The following is a 20,065-nucleotide window of genomic DNA, read 5'->3' as shown; positions in this document are numbered from 1 at the left end:
ATGATATTATCTGCTCCTACCCTACAGTGGAGCAGCACTAATAACCTCAAAGGTTTAATCCTATTTATTATATTGTTTCATTTATATCCTCTTACTTTGCAGATACTTGCAGAGTAGTGGTCTAATAGCCTATAAATGCTCTTTTCACTACACCCACTCGCCATGTTGAAGTTTTATAGTTTCCGGTGGTCAGAAAATGAAAAGTCAGACTTTCCATACATTCTAACCCGATGTATCATTTGTAAATAAAGAACACTACGTGGTAGGCTAAGGCAGCAACCTGCACCGATAACATTTAATATGTACACGTTCCATACGTTGTGCGGGCGGGTGTTGTCGTTTTCTGGCTGAAAACTGAATTAGTATTTCTCCAGCTGTGGAAGCTCGCTCGCAGACTGAATGACAAGCTGCCACAGAAAAACAGTCAACAAGTGCGGTGTCCTTCAAAAATAAAAGCACGGATGTTTGCAATTGATGAGTGTGTGTTTGTCTCCTTGGGTTACAGGACAGGCTACAAGTCCATAGTAGAGTGTGAACCTGCTGCTCCCTGAATATCTATTATTTCCCCCCGCGATTTTAGTCCTTAGACATTATCACATCCTAAAAACATTATCAGGGACTTGCCTATGTCCTACTGTGACAAGCCTATTTGTAGAAGCTTTCATATAGTTAAAAAGAGAGTAGCAAAATTGGCTTTTGTATAAACCTCAGAATCAGAAACATGTTTATTGCCAAGTAGGTTTACGCATACGAGGAATTTGCCTTGGCGTATGTGGTGCATATAAACACTGTCAAAGAAGATACATTGTAAGAAAAGGACCAAACATTAAAAACAATTAAGCAAAAACTATTTTAACATAAAAAAATAGAGCAATCAGATTAAGCTGATTTTGTGAACATGTGCTCATGTCACAGATAGCTTAACAGATATGAAAACAAAACCAGCATTATTGTGTCATTATCCAACCACATTTTTTATTTATTCAAAACATTATTTTCATATTTTATATTCGTCATACTTATTTATTATTTGTTTTTATTGTAAACATGCTGTATGGAGTAGTTTGTAATCACTGATTTAAAACACGTCTTAATGAAACTTATAGTATAATACTTATAATGTGTCATGTGTTGGTATTTTATTTTAATTTAGTTCGTTGTTTATTTTTTCAAAAAATATAAAGCTGTACTCAGTTGAAAGACATTTTCATGAATTATAAGAATGGTTTTACTTTGAAAGTCAAAACCAGAAGTGCAATATTCCGTTAAGTCTGACTTTACGGTTTGTGAACAGAGGCGAGGCCCGTCTTCGCCATTCTGCTCTCTGAGAGGAAACCAATACTACATCCCAGACTTCAAACATCTGTACATCTACAACTGGAGGCGGAAAACCCCAGCCTGGGCCGGGAGAGAGCGGAGTCATGCTCGGCATCACTGAAATGACGAACGGGTAAGTGAGAAGTTTTACAAGTGTTTCCCTAAAAGAGACTTTTGCCCGAAAACTTGGGAAGTTGACAGTTTCTCGATGGATGAAAAAAGACGCAGCCCCCGGTTTGTTCCATTCTGTCATGGGTCAGGAAAACTGTTGGATAAAACATTTTAGAAAAACTGTCTTTTATCCCGGAAAGTTGTTGTTACATTAGCTACACACTAACTCTTTGGAGCTAGCTAATGTAGCTTAGTTACTTATAATGTTGTAAAGCTACAATCTCAGCCTCAGTTAAAGTGCTCGCTAGCGCCCTCTACCGTCTTCACGATGAAAGCTTTTAGTTGGGAAAAACTGTATTTTAAGTGATCAAAACGTTCTATACATGATATATCCGTGGTGTGTATCAGATTTATACAGAAGTGAAAAGTATCTAATTGTCTCGTGGACCTATTAGCCATTTAAGATGACAGATGTGATATTGAGGTTGGTTTGAAGAGCATCTTTCTGTTGAGAAAGTCACCTGTATCCCATTGGGCTGTTTTGATATTTTCATCATGCGATGAAACATATTTCCAAAAATACAGCAATCATGTTCTACAAGTAGGATGCCACAGAAGCAACAGGGATTATATTTCTATATTACTGTGATGATTTAACAAATCACATAATTATTGTAAAACAATTGTTATCTTGATGATCAGAATGAATTCCCTTCCTTACCTTACATTAAGCAAATTACTTTTACATTGTCTGTTGGTACTGGTGTTTTTATTTCAGATTTTTAACAAATGCACATGTATTTCAATATTATATCTCGCTATTGTATTACAATTATCAAATATCTGTGTTAGAAACAAATCTCCTTATTTTTTTAGTTTCTTTTTCAATTTCCATGCTTCTGCGCACCAAAATAAATCCTAGCTTTAGCAGGTTTTCCATTAGCCACACGTCTAGCTTAAAACAAATAATCACAGTGACAGTTTGGGAGAATCTCCAATTGCATATTATATAAGCAAAAGTTGTAATAATGAAATACCTAAACTGCTCTCACACTTTAGACAGGAGTGATACACTCACAACAATGCAGCCAAAACACAAATGTAAAGGAAGAAGGAGGAAGATCCTCTATTTTCTACAAATCATTCTACTCCCTGCACAGGAATGTCCACAGAACCTCACTGGACACTAGTTATTGCTTTCTGAACCCCTCCTGACCATCTGTTCCCGGGGGACTGCTTTAAAGAGCCGTATTATTTTCCACCAGTGTGAATGCTACTGTGTGCACCGCTGAGTTAATTATGGCCCGGGATGAATCTGGCTTTTATAAAGCTCTCTGGACACTAAAAGCTGTCAGAGGGCAAGTCTTTGAAAGGCCTGAGGATTGCTGCTGCTGCTGCTGCATTCCCAACGTATTACATTTTCATCTGATTCTAAACGGTGTTGATACAACCAGAGCTTAGAAGAATGTCCCGGGCTCCTCCAGTGTGGACTTGTCCTTGTTTGGAAGAGCGGTGCACTTGTGTGATTTAGGATTTGGACTGTGTGTGTGTACGCAATGTGGTGTGTGAAGAAGTGTTTATTGCAACCTACACTGTAGCTCATTTCTACTACACGGAATAACTGACTCTGCTCTGGATGCACATTTAAGGCCTACCACTTCATTACTAGCTAGACTTACTATGATATTCTAAAGGGTTCTTTGCTATATGAAACAATCAGAAACTGTTGTAATTGAGATATTTATCATAGCAAAGTCTGCTATGATAACAGCCTGGCTGAGGCAGAAGGAAGAGTGGAACAAGAGGCAATGGTTGCAGCAGTTCCTCCTGCATGGTGTGTGTGTGTGTGTGTGTGTGTGTGTGTGTGTGTGTGTGTGTGTGTGTGTGTGTGTGTGTGTGTGTGTGTGTGTGTGTGTGTGTGTGTGTGTGTGTGTGAGGTGTCTGCAAAGTGTGTGTGTGTGTGTGTGTGTGTGTGTGTGTGTGTGTGTGTGTGTGTGTGTGTGTGTGTGTGTGTGTGTGTGTGTGTGTGTGTGTGTGTGTGTGTGTATAAAGGGAACTTCAAATTGTTATGTCATGCTATTTCTATTCCTACTTCTAAACATTTCTGCTATACTCCCGGATAAATCACTGGAAACAATGAGTTGCTTGGGTTAAGGCAGCATGTAATTCAGCGATCTGCACAAGTCATCCTTCCAGTTAACAGTGACAAGTTCTAAAAACATGTTAGTATACCAGAATATTTGGGAAAACACAGAATCTTTTTTATATACTGACACTAGGAAAATTCAAAGATGTCATATTGGACTTTAAGAATCTGCAATGGATTTTTAAAAAAACCTTTTTAGTGATATTTCAGTAATCAGTAAATCAAAAGATGAATTGGCAGATGAGTCAACATATGTATTTGCAGTCTGACTATATTTCTATTCAAATGTAGTTACTAGTTTTGTTTTGCTTAATATCCTTATTCTGTAATCTACAGTATGTTCCTGCTAATACATTGTACATTTAAGTGTAAACGTGTGGCATTTAGTTTAGGGGTTTTAAACGTTTTCTTTATTCCTATTTACCTATTTTTTTAGTTTGACAGCCAATACCAACAAAGTTCCTCTAACTCGATTACTTTATTATGTTGTTGTCATGTTAACAGCCCAAAATAGTTGCGAAACAGTCAGTGAAGACAGAGCTTGGTTTCATATTTCAAGGCACACCCATGATTATAATGGATCAACCTCACTCCCAGTGGGTATACTGTGCCAGTGGCAGTCAGTGTGTGTGGTAACGTGGTTTAACCTCTCACCATTGAAGCTGGAGAGATAACATGGCAGGTCTATGAGAACTACCGGATCCTTTTTTCATCTCCCTGAATCTCCCCCCTCCTCACACCCCTCCACCACCCTGCAACACGACACACACACAGGGCTACAAGTATGTATGCTGGCTTTACGTCCACCCATCTCCCACACACACATACTGGCACATGGACACAAGTAGGGACACACATTCACACCCTCTCACCCGCACACACACACACACACACACACACACACACACACACACACACACACACACACACACACACACACACACACACACCACAGCAAACAGGAAGTGATGTGGTCTTGCAGACTAAGATAACGGCATTAAGAGTGTTTGCAGTGACAGCAAAGTGACTTCATCTACAACGACACATATCCTCACTACGGTTGGTCACAAAGCGCTGGTAAGAAGATGTTATGTTAACGTTTAAACTATTTGTAATTGAAGCAGCAAATGAGGTTCCATTGCTTTCTTCAGGCTATGTTTTGGTATTATACTGTTTAAGGAGCTGCATGCTCACCTCGGTCTGTGAACCCTTTGAATATTGCATTGTGTATTTTGACTTTGAGAAGATTCCTAATAATACTAACACAACAGTGATTTGTGCTAGATATGTTGCTCTTTTTCTTCGTATACTTCTATAGGAATATCCGTAACATTTGCACTTTTCTATACTCTTTAACAGACAGACCTTGTCATTGTGAGACAAACAACCGTTTTCAGCACTGCATGAACAAAAGTTCAAATGTAGATATATGAACTTACTGGTTGATGCTTGGTCGATCTAACGCTTTACGCATTCCCCTTCTTTAGTGAATGTATTAATTCATCAATACAGCACACATTTACAACAAAAAATAAACAAAAATGTATAGAAGATAAGATTGATCAATTTTGACAACAAACCATTTTGACTAATGCAATGAACTACGAGATGCTGAGAGGTTGTAAGACTTTTAAACAGAGAACCACTATAATACATTGTAAATGAATGTGCCGAAGCATTTGTAATTTGTTTGCGAGATTGAGAATTGCTTTTACGATCTTCACATGTGGCTAGATTATCTGGGTTAAACAAGTAGTTCTGAGAATTTCCACTCTGATCTGAGAATTGTACCAACATGCCTGAAAGCTGATAGATTAGCTGTTGTACCGGTGGTGTCCACACGGTGGCAGTGCACTCATGTGGCAGAGGGTTCATGTTCAGGGGAATCTTCTAGAAAATGTCTGCTCTGTTTTGTGTGATGAGTCAGTGTGAGAGTTTGCAACAGAACAAATGATTACTAAGAAGTAAAAACGATAAGAACTCCATCCAGGGGTACTGTTAGCTTTAAGGCCTCAGAGGGTTCATGTTAGAACGGGCCGTTCAGGTGTTCAGAGCAGAGCTCCCTGTCGGAGCGGCAGAACGTGATGTGAACTGAAAAGTTTTTCTGGGGCAATATTATTTAAGGAATCGTTGAGCTAGCTAGCTAGCTAGCATACATTGTCACTATCTGCTAACGTTAGCTTTAGCCTTCTATTTCTAATAGTTTTTTTCATAGGCTATAAACAGAGGTGGTATAAGTATATATTTATATATTGTACTTGAGTAAAAGTAGAAGCACTCAGATCTTGTACTAGAGTAAAAGTACTCAGGTCTTGTACTAGAGTAAAAGTAGAAGCACTCAGATCTTATACGAGAGTAAAAGTACTCAGATCTTGTACTAGAGTAAAAGTACTCAGGTCTTGTACTAGAGTAAAAGTAGAAGTACTCAGGTCTTGTACTTGAGTAAAAGTAGAAGCACTCAGATCTTGTATTTGAGTAAAAGTAGAAGCACACAGATCTTGTAATTGAGTAAAAGGAGAAGTACTCAGATCTTGTACTTGAGTAAAAGTAGAAGTACTCGGATCTTGTACTAGAGTAAAAGTAGAAGTACTCAGATCTTGTACTAGAGTAAAAGTAGAAGTACTCAGATCTTGTACTTGAGTAAAAGTAGAAGTACTCAGATCTTGTACTTGAGTAAAAGTAGAAGTCCCAGAGTGTAGGAATACTCTGTTACAGTAAAAGTCCTGCATTCAAAATGTTCCTCAAGTAAAAGTAGAAAAGTATTCTCATCAAAATATAGTGAAAGTAGCGACAGTAAAAGTAGTCATTGTGCAGATTGGTCCATTTCAGAATAATATATATGATATGTTTTATAATGATTGATCATGAAAGTGTTCTCAAAGCTGGTAAAGGTGCAGCTAGTTTGAATGACTTTGTATACTGCAGGGTAGCTTGTGGATTTACTCCAGGTGGAACTAAAGTCTGATTTAACACTTGATTATATTTCACATCATTCATCCACATCTGNTAATTGATATCACGATTATTAAAAACGATTATCCATTTACTTTGAAAACATAATCAACTGTTAAAAACATACTGTTCACATTTTTTTTTCAATAAATGGATGTTTTCAAAGTAAATGGATAATCGTTTTTAATAATCGTGATATCAATTATTGACCCAAATAATCGAGGTTATGATTTTTGCCATAATCGAGCAGCCCTACCCTGCAGTAATATGGTAGACAGTAAATCATTAGGGCTTTGCAGGAAGAATAAATGTTAACCCTCAGTTAATGGAGAACTAAAACTGTTCACTTACTTATCAGGCCTGTAGCATATATCACTTTGTCAAAAATAAATAACCTAGAGTTCAGTCTTTTATTAAAAATCATTTCCCTGAAGTGTTTCCCCCTGATTTGAAAGAGGGTAGTATAGAAAATGATGAGAGAGACAGGGGGGTGGGGGTGTGTCTAACCACAAGTCAGGATGTAAACCCGGGATGTTGCGGTTTTATGGCTTGCATTTATACAAAGACACTCCCTTTTATTAAACATCCTATTTGAGCAGGTCAGTTTCAGCCATACCTGATACAATGGCTCTGATGTGCTTTGTCTCATTTGTTACAGTACAATACATATTTATTGTATAATTGTCAAATAACAAACAGGTTTCCAATTATTTATTATAGCAGTATACAGTATTTATCCTACAAGTATTTCATTTTTCATTCTGTTTATTTCTTTATCTTATATTAATATATTGTTCTTATTCCTGACACTTACTTGCACCGTTTTGTCTGTTGAACTATTTTATGTATTTTTCTTTTGATACATGATATGTTGAATTGTTTGATGAGTCTGAGATTCAAGTTTTTCATCGCCAACAACTACTGTACACTGTAGCTATGTGAATATGACAAATAAAGCCTTTGAATCCTTTGAGGTTGTACAGGTCTGAACAATCTTCAAATACTAATTTTGTGGAATCACGCTGTTCTTATTCTCATGCATTTTCTACATAATTATATATCCATCCTTCAGCTAGACCTGCCTATATTTAAAGGGGTGTGAACGGGCTGCAGCCAACCCCAGCTGATATTGTATCACACGTACGGATTTCCTGTTTGAGTGTGTCCTCCTTCTGGTTCAGTGTGTTTATCTGGGCCTTTAACTCCACGGCACACTCCTCTCCATCTAAGAGTTTGGCGTTGAGTTCTTTCACCAGTCGCTCGTAGTCGGCCATCTCCATGTCCAGCAGAGAGCTCTGCTGCGCCTCCTGCAGGCAGAGCCAACATACAATCAGTACAGTGAACATGTTGCACACGTTTACGGGAGAGGAAAATGTGGTTTAGAGTTGAGGTTGACTTTCAACAACTGACTATCTTTATCCAAAATGTAATTGAAAGAGAATATCATTTTTACGCCGTTGTTATATTTAAAAAATATATTATTAAATATTTCCTTTGTATTCTTTAGTGGACTGAAGTAGGTCTCACAAAAATGTAGAATCATTGAATAACAATGACAATACCCTCACCCCCTTATCTTTCATATTTTAAAGATGAATATATGTTTGTAGTACTTTGTAAAGGGAAGTTTACAGTTTAATAATAAGGCGGTAATTGAAGACAATACACATTTCTTCATCACTACTCTAAAATCAATAAAATCCAATATATCATTATTCGTTTTTTCTATACTCTCAAAGACTATTATCTGTATGGACCTCAAGAAGTCTGTGTTTTTTGGACATGAAGTCAGAGCTCCTGGCGGCTTGCATGTACTCTGCTGTACTTAAAGGGTCTCCACTAATGGAAAAGAAACATCAGTTCCTGTGCTGTGGGCTAAAACTGCTCTTTCTCTCTGAGAGGTGCTACTGTAGCTGCAGGCCGACCATCACCAGTCCAGCCGCTTGAGTGGACAGGCCCTCAGAGACACTACAGTCTGAAACACGTGTGTGTGTGTGTGTGTGTGTGTGTGTGTGTGTGTGTGTGTGTGTGTGTGTGTGTGTGTGTGTGTGTGTGTGTGTGCCTTGCGTAGCTGCTCCAGCTCCTGGGCAGTCTGCTGAGACTGTTGCTGCTGCTTGCGGAGCTGAGCTGTCAGCTCTTCTAACTCCTTTGTGGCAGATGACAAATCCTGGAAAAGCAGGAAAACACACAGACATGAGGACACAGAGGGGTTTTCAGTAAGTATATAATGTACATTTCATAGTTTCAATATGAATTTAAATAGACAGAATTTCAAGGAAAAATCCGATAAGAACATTGTGAATGGACGCTGGTTTCAATCCATGTCATTGTCAGGGATTAGTTCATCAAGATAAGAGATACACGTCAACCAGTCAGAAAACTATTATTCTTTTTACATCAATCAGATGCCATTTATACGTCATGTATTTGCTGAAACTGTTCATTGCTTTGTCCAATTCATATTTGCTTTTATCAATTCACCAACTTTGCCCAAGCAGCAAAGCATTAATACTTTTTTGTGATTTCTCTAAATTTGTTCACGTTTTTTGCATAAAATTGGAACAGTAAAAAAAACAGTCATAGTTTAGTCTAAGGTTTCCCTCACTGAATGTTGCTTTATAAGATCCGTTTACAGACAAAATTGGGAGCAGAGGCTGGCATGACCTCTGATAAGTACATATGAGTACAGAGTATCCTTCTCTCATATTTCTACCTTGATCTTCTGTTCTTTCATCGATCTCTCTGCCAGCAGGTCTCTCTCCAGAGCGGCTGACTGTCTCTGCAGCTCCTGGTTTTGTGCTTCCTGCTGCCTCACTGTGCTCCTCGTGGTCTCCAGGCTGGCCTGCAGGTCCTCCTTCTCACAGCTCAGCGTTTCAATCTGTAAAAGCATTCACAATTTAGAGACTACTAACCCTTCAAGATGGCAACTAATTATGCTTTTTGGAGTTTTCCCTTTCCTGTAGTGTTATATAGGTTTGTGTGCATGTAAATGGTCTGCCAAGAAACTCCCCCCCCTGCCTGAAACGCCTCCATTGGACTCCTTTGTTTACTTCCGTAACATTATGACATCACTATGTAGTACTTGTGCTTCTATTGGCTAGCGCTCCAACACGTTGTATGTAATAGGGTAAGGGGCGGGACATCTCTAAGCGGTTGACTGCGCTCAGGTTTCAGACAGAGGGTGAAAAGAGGTGCTGCAGCACAGGCAGTATGAGACAAATAAATACCTTTTTGAACAGGAAGGCATGTAAACATGTCCGAGTAGAGACACAAAATACAAATATGAACCTGAACATGTGCATTATATGTCCACTTGCCTTTACCAATAGATCAAATGTGACTTCATTATCAATGGTAAAAATAAACAAGGGGTGACATATACAGACAGACACAGCTTTGACTCTTATATCCTTAAGTGAATACAGTATCTGCCTTTCCTCTGGTTTAGGTAAAGGGTGCCATTAGCATGTTCAATCAAAATAACTTCTGTTTGTACTTTTTCTTTGAATATTGCACATAATCAGTAGGATTTGACTGTGGTAAATTAAGCTAGGTTTAGCTTTTATTCTATAATCTTTAAAAATCCCACTGCAAAGATACTTATTTCAGATCCAAGGTGTTCACCTGCAAATGCAAAAACATAGGTAAATGTGCCAAAACTGCATGGACACATTTCAGAGTCATTCATGCAAATCTGACAGCGGCGGACCCTGAGGGCTTCCTCTGCAAGGAACACTGAACGAGCAGCAGAAGCTACCTCTTATCGTTTGTCAGCAAAACACTGAAATATGATTGGTAAACAAACAGAGATGTCCAGGCCTACTCTTAGATCCCCGACTAGCTTTCAGTCTTCCTGCCCCCCCCCCAAACCAGAGACCCACAAGAATATGAAAAGTCTCAGAAATGGTGTAGCTCTCACACGCAGCAGATGGAAGCTACACTCCGCTCCATTTACCTGCTTGTTGTTCCCTCATTGGAAAGAGACAGTTATGAGCTTGGGGAGAGGAGTATATATAAACAAAATCTCTCCCCAGCTCACCCAGTCACATCTGATGGGCTATTTGCAGGAGCTGCGCCGCCAAGCATCGCAGCGTAAAGTGTCGCTGGCTAAAATGACTCGCTGTAAATCAGATGGTGGCTGAGTTATGCGAGAAGTATTGGAGATATATTGCCGGAGAAAGCGGCGCTGCTGGGATTTACTGGAGGGTGAGGGCAGTCTTTGTGTTTGTTATGTGTGGGAGTGTGTGATTGAGTGTGTGTTTGTGTTACCTGTGTGACAGCACTGCTGAATCGTTTGGTCAGCTCAGCAATCTGTCTCTCCGCCTCCTCCACCTTTTCCCTCTCTTTATCCAGTTGCTCTGTCTGCCTGTCGTAGTCTATCTGCAGGTTCTACACGCAAACACACACAAATTCATTTATTACTGGAAGCCGGTTGAACAGTTCACTGAAGGTAAACACTATGCATCTCAAACCTCAGCTGTATTTACACACTCTAATTAGACACAACAGACTGGTTTCTCCTCTAATGGAGACACAGTCGTAAAGCACAGTGCATTCTGGGACAGCTTATGGGGACCTTGGGGAGTGACATCATTCGCAGAGGTCTGTTTCATAGTGAGCAGACTTCCACTTGCTAATAAGCAGCATTTTAGAAAGGCATGAAGAAGAGTGCAGCAGGAATTAGTCCTAAAACAAAGACTAGTTTGAATGTTTTGCACTTCAGGTTGTCTTATTCCAAAGTCAATACGTTTTTTGGTGAGATACCTACAAAAAGGCTAATAACCTTGATAGATTGCCATTCTTTGTCCTACGACATTAAAACGCATGATAAATTAGACTACTGAACATTATCATGCAGTTCCTTGATGGTGGTAGTTCCTTTATATCCGAACTTTAGCGATTGCATTTACACATAAACAATCTTTAAAGTGGTGTTTATTTGTAAAGATGTAGTGTGTCATTAGTCATCATATCATATCATAAACGCTTTTGCCACAGACTTTAGTACGCTATAATCAAAACTCCAATGGAAGAAAATGTATTTTGAAGGAACCACGGCGATGCTAACGTCCTGGGTAGGCCGCCAAAATTCTTCCAGCAGCCTTTTAATAATTAAATGTTTAGCGTACATACAGGATTTTGGAAAAGTGAAGATTGTGCTACTCCCTTCAGTAGTCTAAACATGGTGGCATTTGATACCGCTGGACACCGAAACTTCATTTTCATCCGCCAGTGAGGCAAAGGAAAGTGGCTCCAGGCTAAATAATGCCTTTTGTTGTCAAAGATTAGGAAATATTTAGACACTGATACAATTACTGAAGCAGGATATTCCCATAGTTCTTCTGTTGCGCATACCTTGTAGCCTTCAGCACCATGGATGATATCCTTCATAGAGCTGCTCACTTTCGCCTTCTCTGCTTCCAGTGACTCTACTTTCTCCTTGAGGGAGGCAACCTGGGGGGAAATGTGTACAATCACTAATCAGAGCACAGAGGGAACAAAATAAACTGTATCAATGTTTAGCTAGTTTCCTGACCTTGGTATATTGCTTCCTTACACTACAAACTCTGGTTAAACAATCAGGAAACACTATAAACTCCTATTTATTATCATTCTAATGTTCAAATATCAAGTACATGTTTAATAAAGGATAGCAATCCAACATTAACAGTATCGAAAATGCATGCTTCTCTTTACCTCTTTCTTACTGATTTCCAGCTCCTTCTTTGCTTTAATGGCAACTGCTTTGATTTTGTTCATCTTCTCGTCCTTCTCCTTGTGCTCTTTCACCAGGAGAGCTAAGGGAGTTATAAGACCTGAGTTATGATCATCTGTCATTTCAAACTTGCTCCAAAGGGAAAGCAAACTAAGGACCATATTTAGTAGCTAAATATATAGTATAAATAATAACAATGTCGTCTTACCTATTTTCTTTGTGGTCTCACTGGCTGCATTCTCTTCAGAGGAAGCCGACTGGACGGCAGAATCCTGAGAGAGAAAGGGAGTGAAAAGCACAAAACATTCCAATCCAAAGTCAGTAATCGTCGTTTTTTTTTATCAAAATGTTCATAAAGCAAACATTCCCCCCTAAAAATGTGCATCTGTTTGTTTCTCCAGAGTTAGATACCTGGGTCAGAGTAACAGGAAATAAGAACTGCAATATTTCTAAAGTTGAAAAAAACCATTTAATGTATCTTTTAGTTCATCTACTTATAGGTATATAATATGTAAGAATTAAGGCAAAAGCTGCAAATGCTATTGTGTGTTTATTTCAGGGGTGTCAAACTCAAGGCCCGGGGGCCAAACCCGGCCCGCGACTTCATTTAATGCGGCCCCACAAGAGCTTGCAAAGAATATAATATGTTTATTATACGGTTACATGCCGCTTTACAGAAGCACATTGCCCATAAACTACATGTCCCACAATGCATCTCAAATTAGACTTTTTTCTCAGAATTTGCATTTTTTTCCTCAAAATGTCACTTTTTTTTTTTTATTTGGCTTTTCTTTTTAAATCATTTTGTGACATGCGCACTGAAGAGACTTGCAATTGTTTGCCCTAGACTTCTGCTTTCAGACGTAGTTAATTATGAAGTTATTACCCTATCCGATAATAATCCAATGCAGAGGCAATAATGTTATATAATACATTATTTTATATATATTAAATATTTATATATTTGTTCTTATATAGTCTTATATATAAAACTGGCCCTTTGAGTGCAACCATATGATGCTAATGTGGCCCGAGTTGAAATTGAGTTTGAAACCCCTGGTTTAATTACTTGTTAGTTGTTTTTAACTTGTTTTTTTAACTAAATTAACTATATTCAATTTGGGAAATCTTTTGATTTGAGCATTTTTCAAATAGGGCTATCAGAAAAGGTCTGCCTGGATGAATGTGTCTTAATGACCATGTGTGACCTTATTTAAGCCTTATCTGCATGATCAAACACAACTAATGATTCAGAACATTTAGCTTGACATGATCAGGACAACAGCATCTACATTTCCTGTGCACTAACACCAACCAAAAGCATCAGGGTCTCCCCTCACCTGCAGCGCTACGATCTCGCCTCTCAGCTGAGCTATGAGGGAGTCCTTCTCCGTCAGCTGGTCTTTGAGCTCTGTTCTCTGCTTTTCCAAACCCTCCATCTCACTCTCCACTTCCCCTTCCTCCTTCTCCTCTTCCTCCTCATCCACCAGAGAGATGTGAGTCTGCAGTCTCTGGTTCTCCTTATTCATCTTCTCATTGACTGATTTCATGTCCTCCAGGTCTTTCTGCAGACCTTCAGTGTCCTTCACCACCTCCTCCAGGTTGTTTCTCAACATGTCCCTCTCCTGTTCCAGGTCTGCGATACGAGCATGGAGCTCCTTCTCCACCTCCTCTGACCCTACGGCCCCTTCAGACTCCTGCACGCTGCTGCTCCTCAACAGTTCCCTCTCCTTTTCCAGCTCACCCACACGTGATCGGAGCCCCTCAACTTCCTCTGTGGAGTTTCTGAGCGCTTCAGAGTGAGTTTCCTCCAGAGCTGTGATGGTGGCGCGGGCCTGTTCTGTGTCCTCCGTCTTCAGTGTATTTAACTTTGCTTCTAGGAGGTTCTTTTCAGATGTTTCTTGCTCCAGCTGAGCCTCCAGGTCTGCCAGCTTGGAGGCCAAAAGCCCCACTGCTTCCTGGGCTTTGGAAAGGCCAGCAGAGGCCTCTTCCAATTTCTGTTGGAGGTCAGCCTTCTCTGTGGAGCGCTCTTTGATTGTCAGCTCCAAAGCAGAAGCTGTCTCCTGGATCCTTTCCCTCTCCTCTTTTAGATGTTGCACTTCATCCTCCTTCTCTTTTTCAAGAAGTTTCAACTCCTGCTCTCGGTCCCCTCTGCACACAAGCGCCTCCTTCTCCTTTTCCTCCAGCAGCCTCTGGATTTCTGTCTCTCTCTTGTCGCTCAGCCTCTCCATTTCCTCTTCTCTGTGCTGAAGCTGGGATTCTATCCTGTCCCGCTCTTCAGTCAGTGTGTTCACCATCTCTTTCAGGTCTTGGGTCATGTTTTCCTTCATGTGCAGTTGGGAGAGGATCTCCTCGTTCTGCCTGCTCACTTCCTCCACAGACTGCTTCAGCTCAGACACTAAAGCAGTGTGTTCCTCCACAGACCACTGGAGTTTCTGGTCTTCAAGCTTCAGCTGCAGGTCTTGTAGGTTCTTCATCAGAGTGTCTTTCTCCTCTGAGATCTGATTCACCTTCACATGTAGTTCCTCCCTCTCCTGGCTGAGTTGCTCCATCTTGTCTTGGAGTTCCTGTACAGTATTGGCCCCCTGCTCTTTCATGGCTTGTTGCTGAAGAACAACATCCTGTGTCTTCTCGCCCAGTTCTCTCTCCACACCTTGCAGCACTTCTCTCACGTGTTGACACTCAGTCATGGCAGAGTCTCTCTCGGTGGTCAAAGCTTCCCATTTGGCCCTCAGCTCCTCTGGATTCAAGAGGTGTTGGTCTTCAGGAGCTATTGCCGACTCTTCACTTCCATCTTGGAGGGCTTCACTGTGTTGCTGTAACTCTGCATCCTGCTGCTCAGGGTTCAGGGTTATGGCTACATCACTGGGAAGAATGTCCTTGTTCATCTGCAATTCATTGATTTTAAACTCCATCTCTTCTTTCTCCGTCTGAAACTCCTCCTTGGTTTTCTCCAGCTCTGCCTCGAGCTCACCCTTCACATTGCTTAGCAGGGTGAGCTCATCCTGTAACATGGTGTTCTGGGCTTGCAGGTCTTCCATGGGTGCTCTCACTCTCCCGGTTTCTGTCTCCTCTCCCTCACTCTGGGTGGACTCACCCTGACTGAAGGTCGACAGCTCAAGCATTTTAGCGATCCCTAAACTGCGGGGTGCTTCTTCGTCCTCCTCCTGCACATCCTGCAGGAAGCTGTCTGGAAACATATGGCTCATGTTAGCTGGAAAAGCCTTTTTAATGTCCAATGAAACAATGATTTACAGAGATGGACACACAGATACAATATTTGACAATACAGTTATAATATAAGCACTCATTTTTCATTTATTCATTTGTTCATTAGACTGGAGAACATATACACAATAAAAATGTGCACACCAAAACACACCTCTTCAGATTGGCTTTTAATTTGTGAATTATGTTGTGTTAAAAGTATAGAAGATTCCATAATAAAATAACCCGATCGTAGCAGCCCCAATTCTGCTTGCACATAAAAAGTCTCTTTGCTGCAAAACTGGGTTACCCTTAGGTTTCAAAAATCAATTCAAAGTGTGCATACACAGTATCACCATCTCTCTAGGAAACAGTGAGCACACTTCACTGCAATAGGTCTCGCTCCTACTCCGACCTCTTTTGTCAAATAAAGTTCTGTTGTACCTTTGAGAGCGAGCTGCTCGGTCAGCTCCTCGTGGAGCAGCAGGAGACGGTCCCTCTCGATCTCACAGTCCTCCTCCAGCGCCCTCATCTCCTCCTCGTGCTGCAGACCCTTGTGAGAAAGCTCCTCCTTCAGGTTCTCCACCTCCTGCTGGGCCTTGGTGAACTCCTTTTGGTGGTTCTCCTGCAGCTCAGCGATCTCCTTGGATCTTTGCTCTTGGATTGCTTCCAGTTCAGATCGAAGCGCTTCCAGTTGTGCTTCTAAGCAACGGCTGACCTCTTCAGTGCTCTCTTTTGCGCTGGCACTTTCAGCCTGGCGCTCCCTCTCTCTTTCACTCTCCCTCTCCCTGTCACTGTCTTCTCGCTCTTTAAGTAATCTCTGGAAATAAGACATCTCTTCTTGGTGCTTGTTGTTGGACTCCTCAATTGTACTTTCCAGGTTTGTGATCTTTCTCTGGTGATCTTCTATCGCACGGTCAAGCTCTCCTTGCAGCACTGCTACATCATCCTGCACAAAATAAGTTATATGGGGGTTTATGACAATATATGTTCCTTATAAGCATACATGCATCAATGATTGGACTTTAAAAGAGCCACAGCGGAGAACAAACAGAAGGGGACAGAAGGGCAACCATGGCACGCTGCATTTGTGGCAGACTACAGCGCCACTTACAGGCCTGGCATATGTACTACAGCGTGTCCAGCGCTTTCGAGCGGCAATGGCCGGCCGTGGCCCAACCTCTCATTCCCCTGATTGGTGGAGAGTTGCCCATATGGGTGGAGCTCCCTGTTTCTGACATCAGAACAATTTCAAATCTGTCTCAGTCTGTATCAGCTCAATTGCAGCCCCGTTTTTAGAGATTTGGGTATGGAGGAAAAGAGAGAGGGTTGTGTTTTCTGACACTTGGTGAGTTCCCTGACACACCGGGGACACATATTCCTGTATTAAAGACATACAAAAGTGCATTTTGCATGATAGGTCTCCTTTAAACTGCACTGTAACTTTTATCCATGCATTTTTTCTTTTAATGTTTATTTTATTATCTTTTCTTTTTAATGACTGATTTTAAATGCCATTTTCTTAATGTCTTTCATTTTTTGTAAAGCACTTTGAATTGCCTTGTGTTGAAAGGTGCTATATAAATAAACTTGCCTTGCCTTTACAATGTATGCAAATATGCTGAAATGTCCCAGTTTTCAGAGAAACAGCATAGAATTCAGTAAAACTGGCTCATTAAAGTATTTGTGCTGTAGTCACCTTGGCTTGCAGCTTAGTCTTCTCTAGATCTTTGCGAGAAATTGAAAGACTTTGCTGAGTTTCAGCCTTCTCCAGCAGTAAGGCATCCATCCTCTCAGTCAACTCCTGTTACACATACACACAGGGTTTGCATGAGCAAGTATGAAACTGAACTGGACATGTTAACAAATCCTTATTTTAAAGCAGACACATGATAGATTTCTGCCCTACAAACAAACCTGTATCAGAGTGGAGTCATCTGAACTGCCATTCTTGTTTTTGGATTGCTGTTTGAGGGATTCCACTTCTTTTTCCAAAGCTGAAAGGGGAAATGTTATCACAAAGATGTACACTGTTGGTCCACAGAAACAAGCTTTTAGAGCATGTATAGCTACCTCCACATCTGCCCTTCATCTTCTGCATGAGAGCCATCTGCTTCTTTGCAAACTTGATAAGGTCATCTTTGGGCAGTGTGTCCAGCTGCAAATACAATATTTAGAAAGAAGGAATATATACCAATACATATGAAACAATTAATTAACTGTACACAAATCTCGACAAATATTAGATATTTTAACATCCCTTTTATCAATAGTCTGAATTTAAATGTGCAGTACCTTGGACTTGGATGCACCTGCTGGTGATGGAGCTGGAGACTCTCCTCCGGTACCACTAGGCTCCTGTTTCAGTCAAAGGAAAAAAAGGCAAACCTAAATATGTGCAGATTGTAACAATAACATTTAAAAACTCTGCTATTCCTTTTTTCCCCATGCTTGACAAAAGACCAGTCTCCTAGTCAGTACTAGTAGCCTACAGTATTTCCTTTGAAAATCAAAAACATAATATCGCTATGTTGGTCTGCAAAATGTCAAATCGACAGAGCATGTTTTACCAGCTTATACGTTTCATTGGGAGCTCATATTTTATTCAGCATGTACATATACTAAGTCAAAGTATTCATATTTCCCTGTGTCAACAGTGACACAATGTACTTGATGGTAGAGGCAAGTTATGAAAAACGGTGAGGAATCAGGTTTAATATACCGGTTGTTTTAGAATATAATATATGTACTACTGTATATAGTATGTTAATGTCCTTACAAGTAACGTTTTAGTCGATATTGAGTACATTTAAATAAGATGGTTTGAAGTGAAGCTCGCTAGTAAACAGGACAAACGGGTCCCTTAACATGTTATTGCTCTACAGCCCTGTTTCAATATCCAAAGCACAACTCTATATACAGCAGAGCATTATATTTTAAGCTTATTTTAAGATGCTATACAGGTATTACTAAGTTGTTTCAGACTGGCTAAAGCTAACTCCTCGACACTGAACACTTACCTCCATCTCAGTCAATGTTTAGATACTTCTCAGTCGTCTGTCAGGCAAACAGAGATAACCGGTATGTCGACCGGACAGAGTAAAAGCGAAATCTGTTATATCTTTAGCGATTTCTCGAGGTTTAATACGAAAACATCCCCTCTGTTTTGATTGTGAGGTAACAGCCGCTAAAGCAACGGCTTGCTTCCGCAAACGTCAACCACGTGACGTCAGCATTATGTACGTCACGCGTCAAACAGGATCCTGGCTCGTGGTTAAGTCCTGTCGCAGCAACAATGGCAACAATTCTCCATTATTTTATGGATGCATTAATTTTTGCTTATTTGGTTATAATTTTAGGCTAGTTGCACAAGATGGCGTCTATCAACTTCCGGATTGATGTTGATGTTGTATGGGTCTGAGATGTACACAGAATCAGGATGTAATTATTTAGTTTGGGAACATTTTTTTTCTTTGACAGAATTTTGTACTTATTGGGTACAGCCACCTGAATTAACTGAACATTATTCGTCTGTCAATGCTGAAATAAAAAATATTAGTAAGACAATTAACTGACACCCTTTGAACACCTTGTGTTACCAAAACATGATTCTCTTAATCTTAAACCACTGTTGCATATTTGCAATATGGCAAACTGCAGTGTTCCCTGGAGGCAAACATGTAATTAACCACACAGTGCAGCAGGGGGGCTCCAGCATGTGTCAAACTGAGTAATGAAAAGGTCAAATGAAGACCTTTAGCCTGTTTTTTAAAAAAAGAACTGGTTCCAAGGCAATTATATCGGGAGTCCAAACGTGATTGTAAAATAAAAGATACAAAGTTGAATACATATTGTGGCCCATAGCCACAGAAACAATAAACAGGGACCATACATTAGTTATGCTCTTGTTTATACAATGTAGTAAATGTATTTAATTGCATTCTGACATATGGTAAGATAATGAAACCGCATCACATGTCCTTTTAAGTAAGGAGAAGCATATCACAATAGTTTTTAGAATTGTATCAAAAGCATTACAATAAACACATTTCTTAGTGATTAGATGATATTTTAAAAGAGCTCAATATAATACAAATTGCATCTCCTTCCAATGAACACGCACCTTACTGACATAAAAAACATGTCTTAATGACAATTAAACATGTTGACATAGCACCAGCATAGAAATGAACAGAAAACGCACAGATCTTGATTGCAAAATAGAGGTGATGTTGAAACCCAGATATCGACAGCTTGACATGGAGGCTTCTGAGTACATATAGCTGAGAACCTAAAACCAACTGTTCCGATTGTTAGTTTTTCACTGTGCAAGGCCACATGGGGCATAAAATCATCCCAAAGCTGTCTAATATATCATGATGTTGTTTTTGAGACTGCTATGGGAGGTTGGCCAGGGTTTGACATCAGGCCTGTCACAAACTCAGTGGACGGCCTACAGTAGCTGTGCTTCTGTATTCCCATCACGTGAGATCCAGTTTTATCTGTTGAATATGGAGAGCGTCTGTTTTGAGACAAGTGATAGAAGCACTGACGGAGGCAGCTTAGCGAGATGCCTCTCATCTTGACAAGGCTGGGCTGCTCTGGGCAGAGGGGCA

General features: G+C 40.2%; 1 protein-coding gene across 1 annotated transcript; it reads right to left on the bottom strand.

Annotated features, from left to right (window-relative positions):
* Positions 1 to 7,554: 7,554 nt before the first annotated feature.
* gcc2 (GRIP and coiled-coil domain containing 2) lies at positions 7,555 to 18,787 on the bottom strand. The gene is made up of 14 exons (XM_010783473.1): positions 18,470 to 18,787; positions 17,745 to 17,807; positions 17,523 to 17,607; positions 17,367 to 17,446; positions 17,149 to 17,253; positions 15,894 to 16,398; positions 13,583 to 15,432; positions 12,451 to 12,514; positions 12,224 to 12,324; positions 11,882 to 11,980; positions 10,796 to 10,915; positions 9,240 to 9,404; positions 8,589 to 8,693; positions 7,555 to 7,833 (listed from the first exon to the last, which is right to left on the bottom strand). Exons 1-14 carry the CDS (start codon positions 18,473 to 18,475, stop codon positions 7,615 to 7,617), a joined length of 3,567 nt encoding a protein of 1,188 aa, XP_010781775.1. The 5' UTR covers positions 18,476 to 18,787; the 3' UTR covers positions 7,555 to 7,614.
* Positions 18,788 to 20,065: the final 1,278 nt, after the last annotated feature.

Source organism: Notothenia coriiceps, unplaced genomic scaffold (assembly GCF_000735185.1).
Source record: "Notothenia coriiceps isolate Sejong01 unplaced genomic scaffold, NC01 NC01_scaffold00025240, whole genome shotgun sequence".
NCBI classification, from domain to species: domain Eukaryota; kingdom Metazoa; phylum Chordata; class Actinopteri; order Perciformes; family Nototheniidae; genus Notothenia; species Notothenia coriiceps.
The sequence above is the reverse complement of the archived record's forward strand: the minus strand, read 5'-3'. Positions and strand labels throughout refer to the sequence as shown.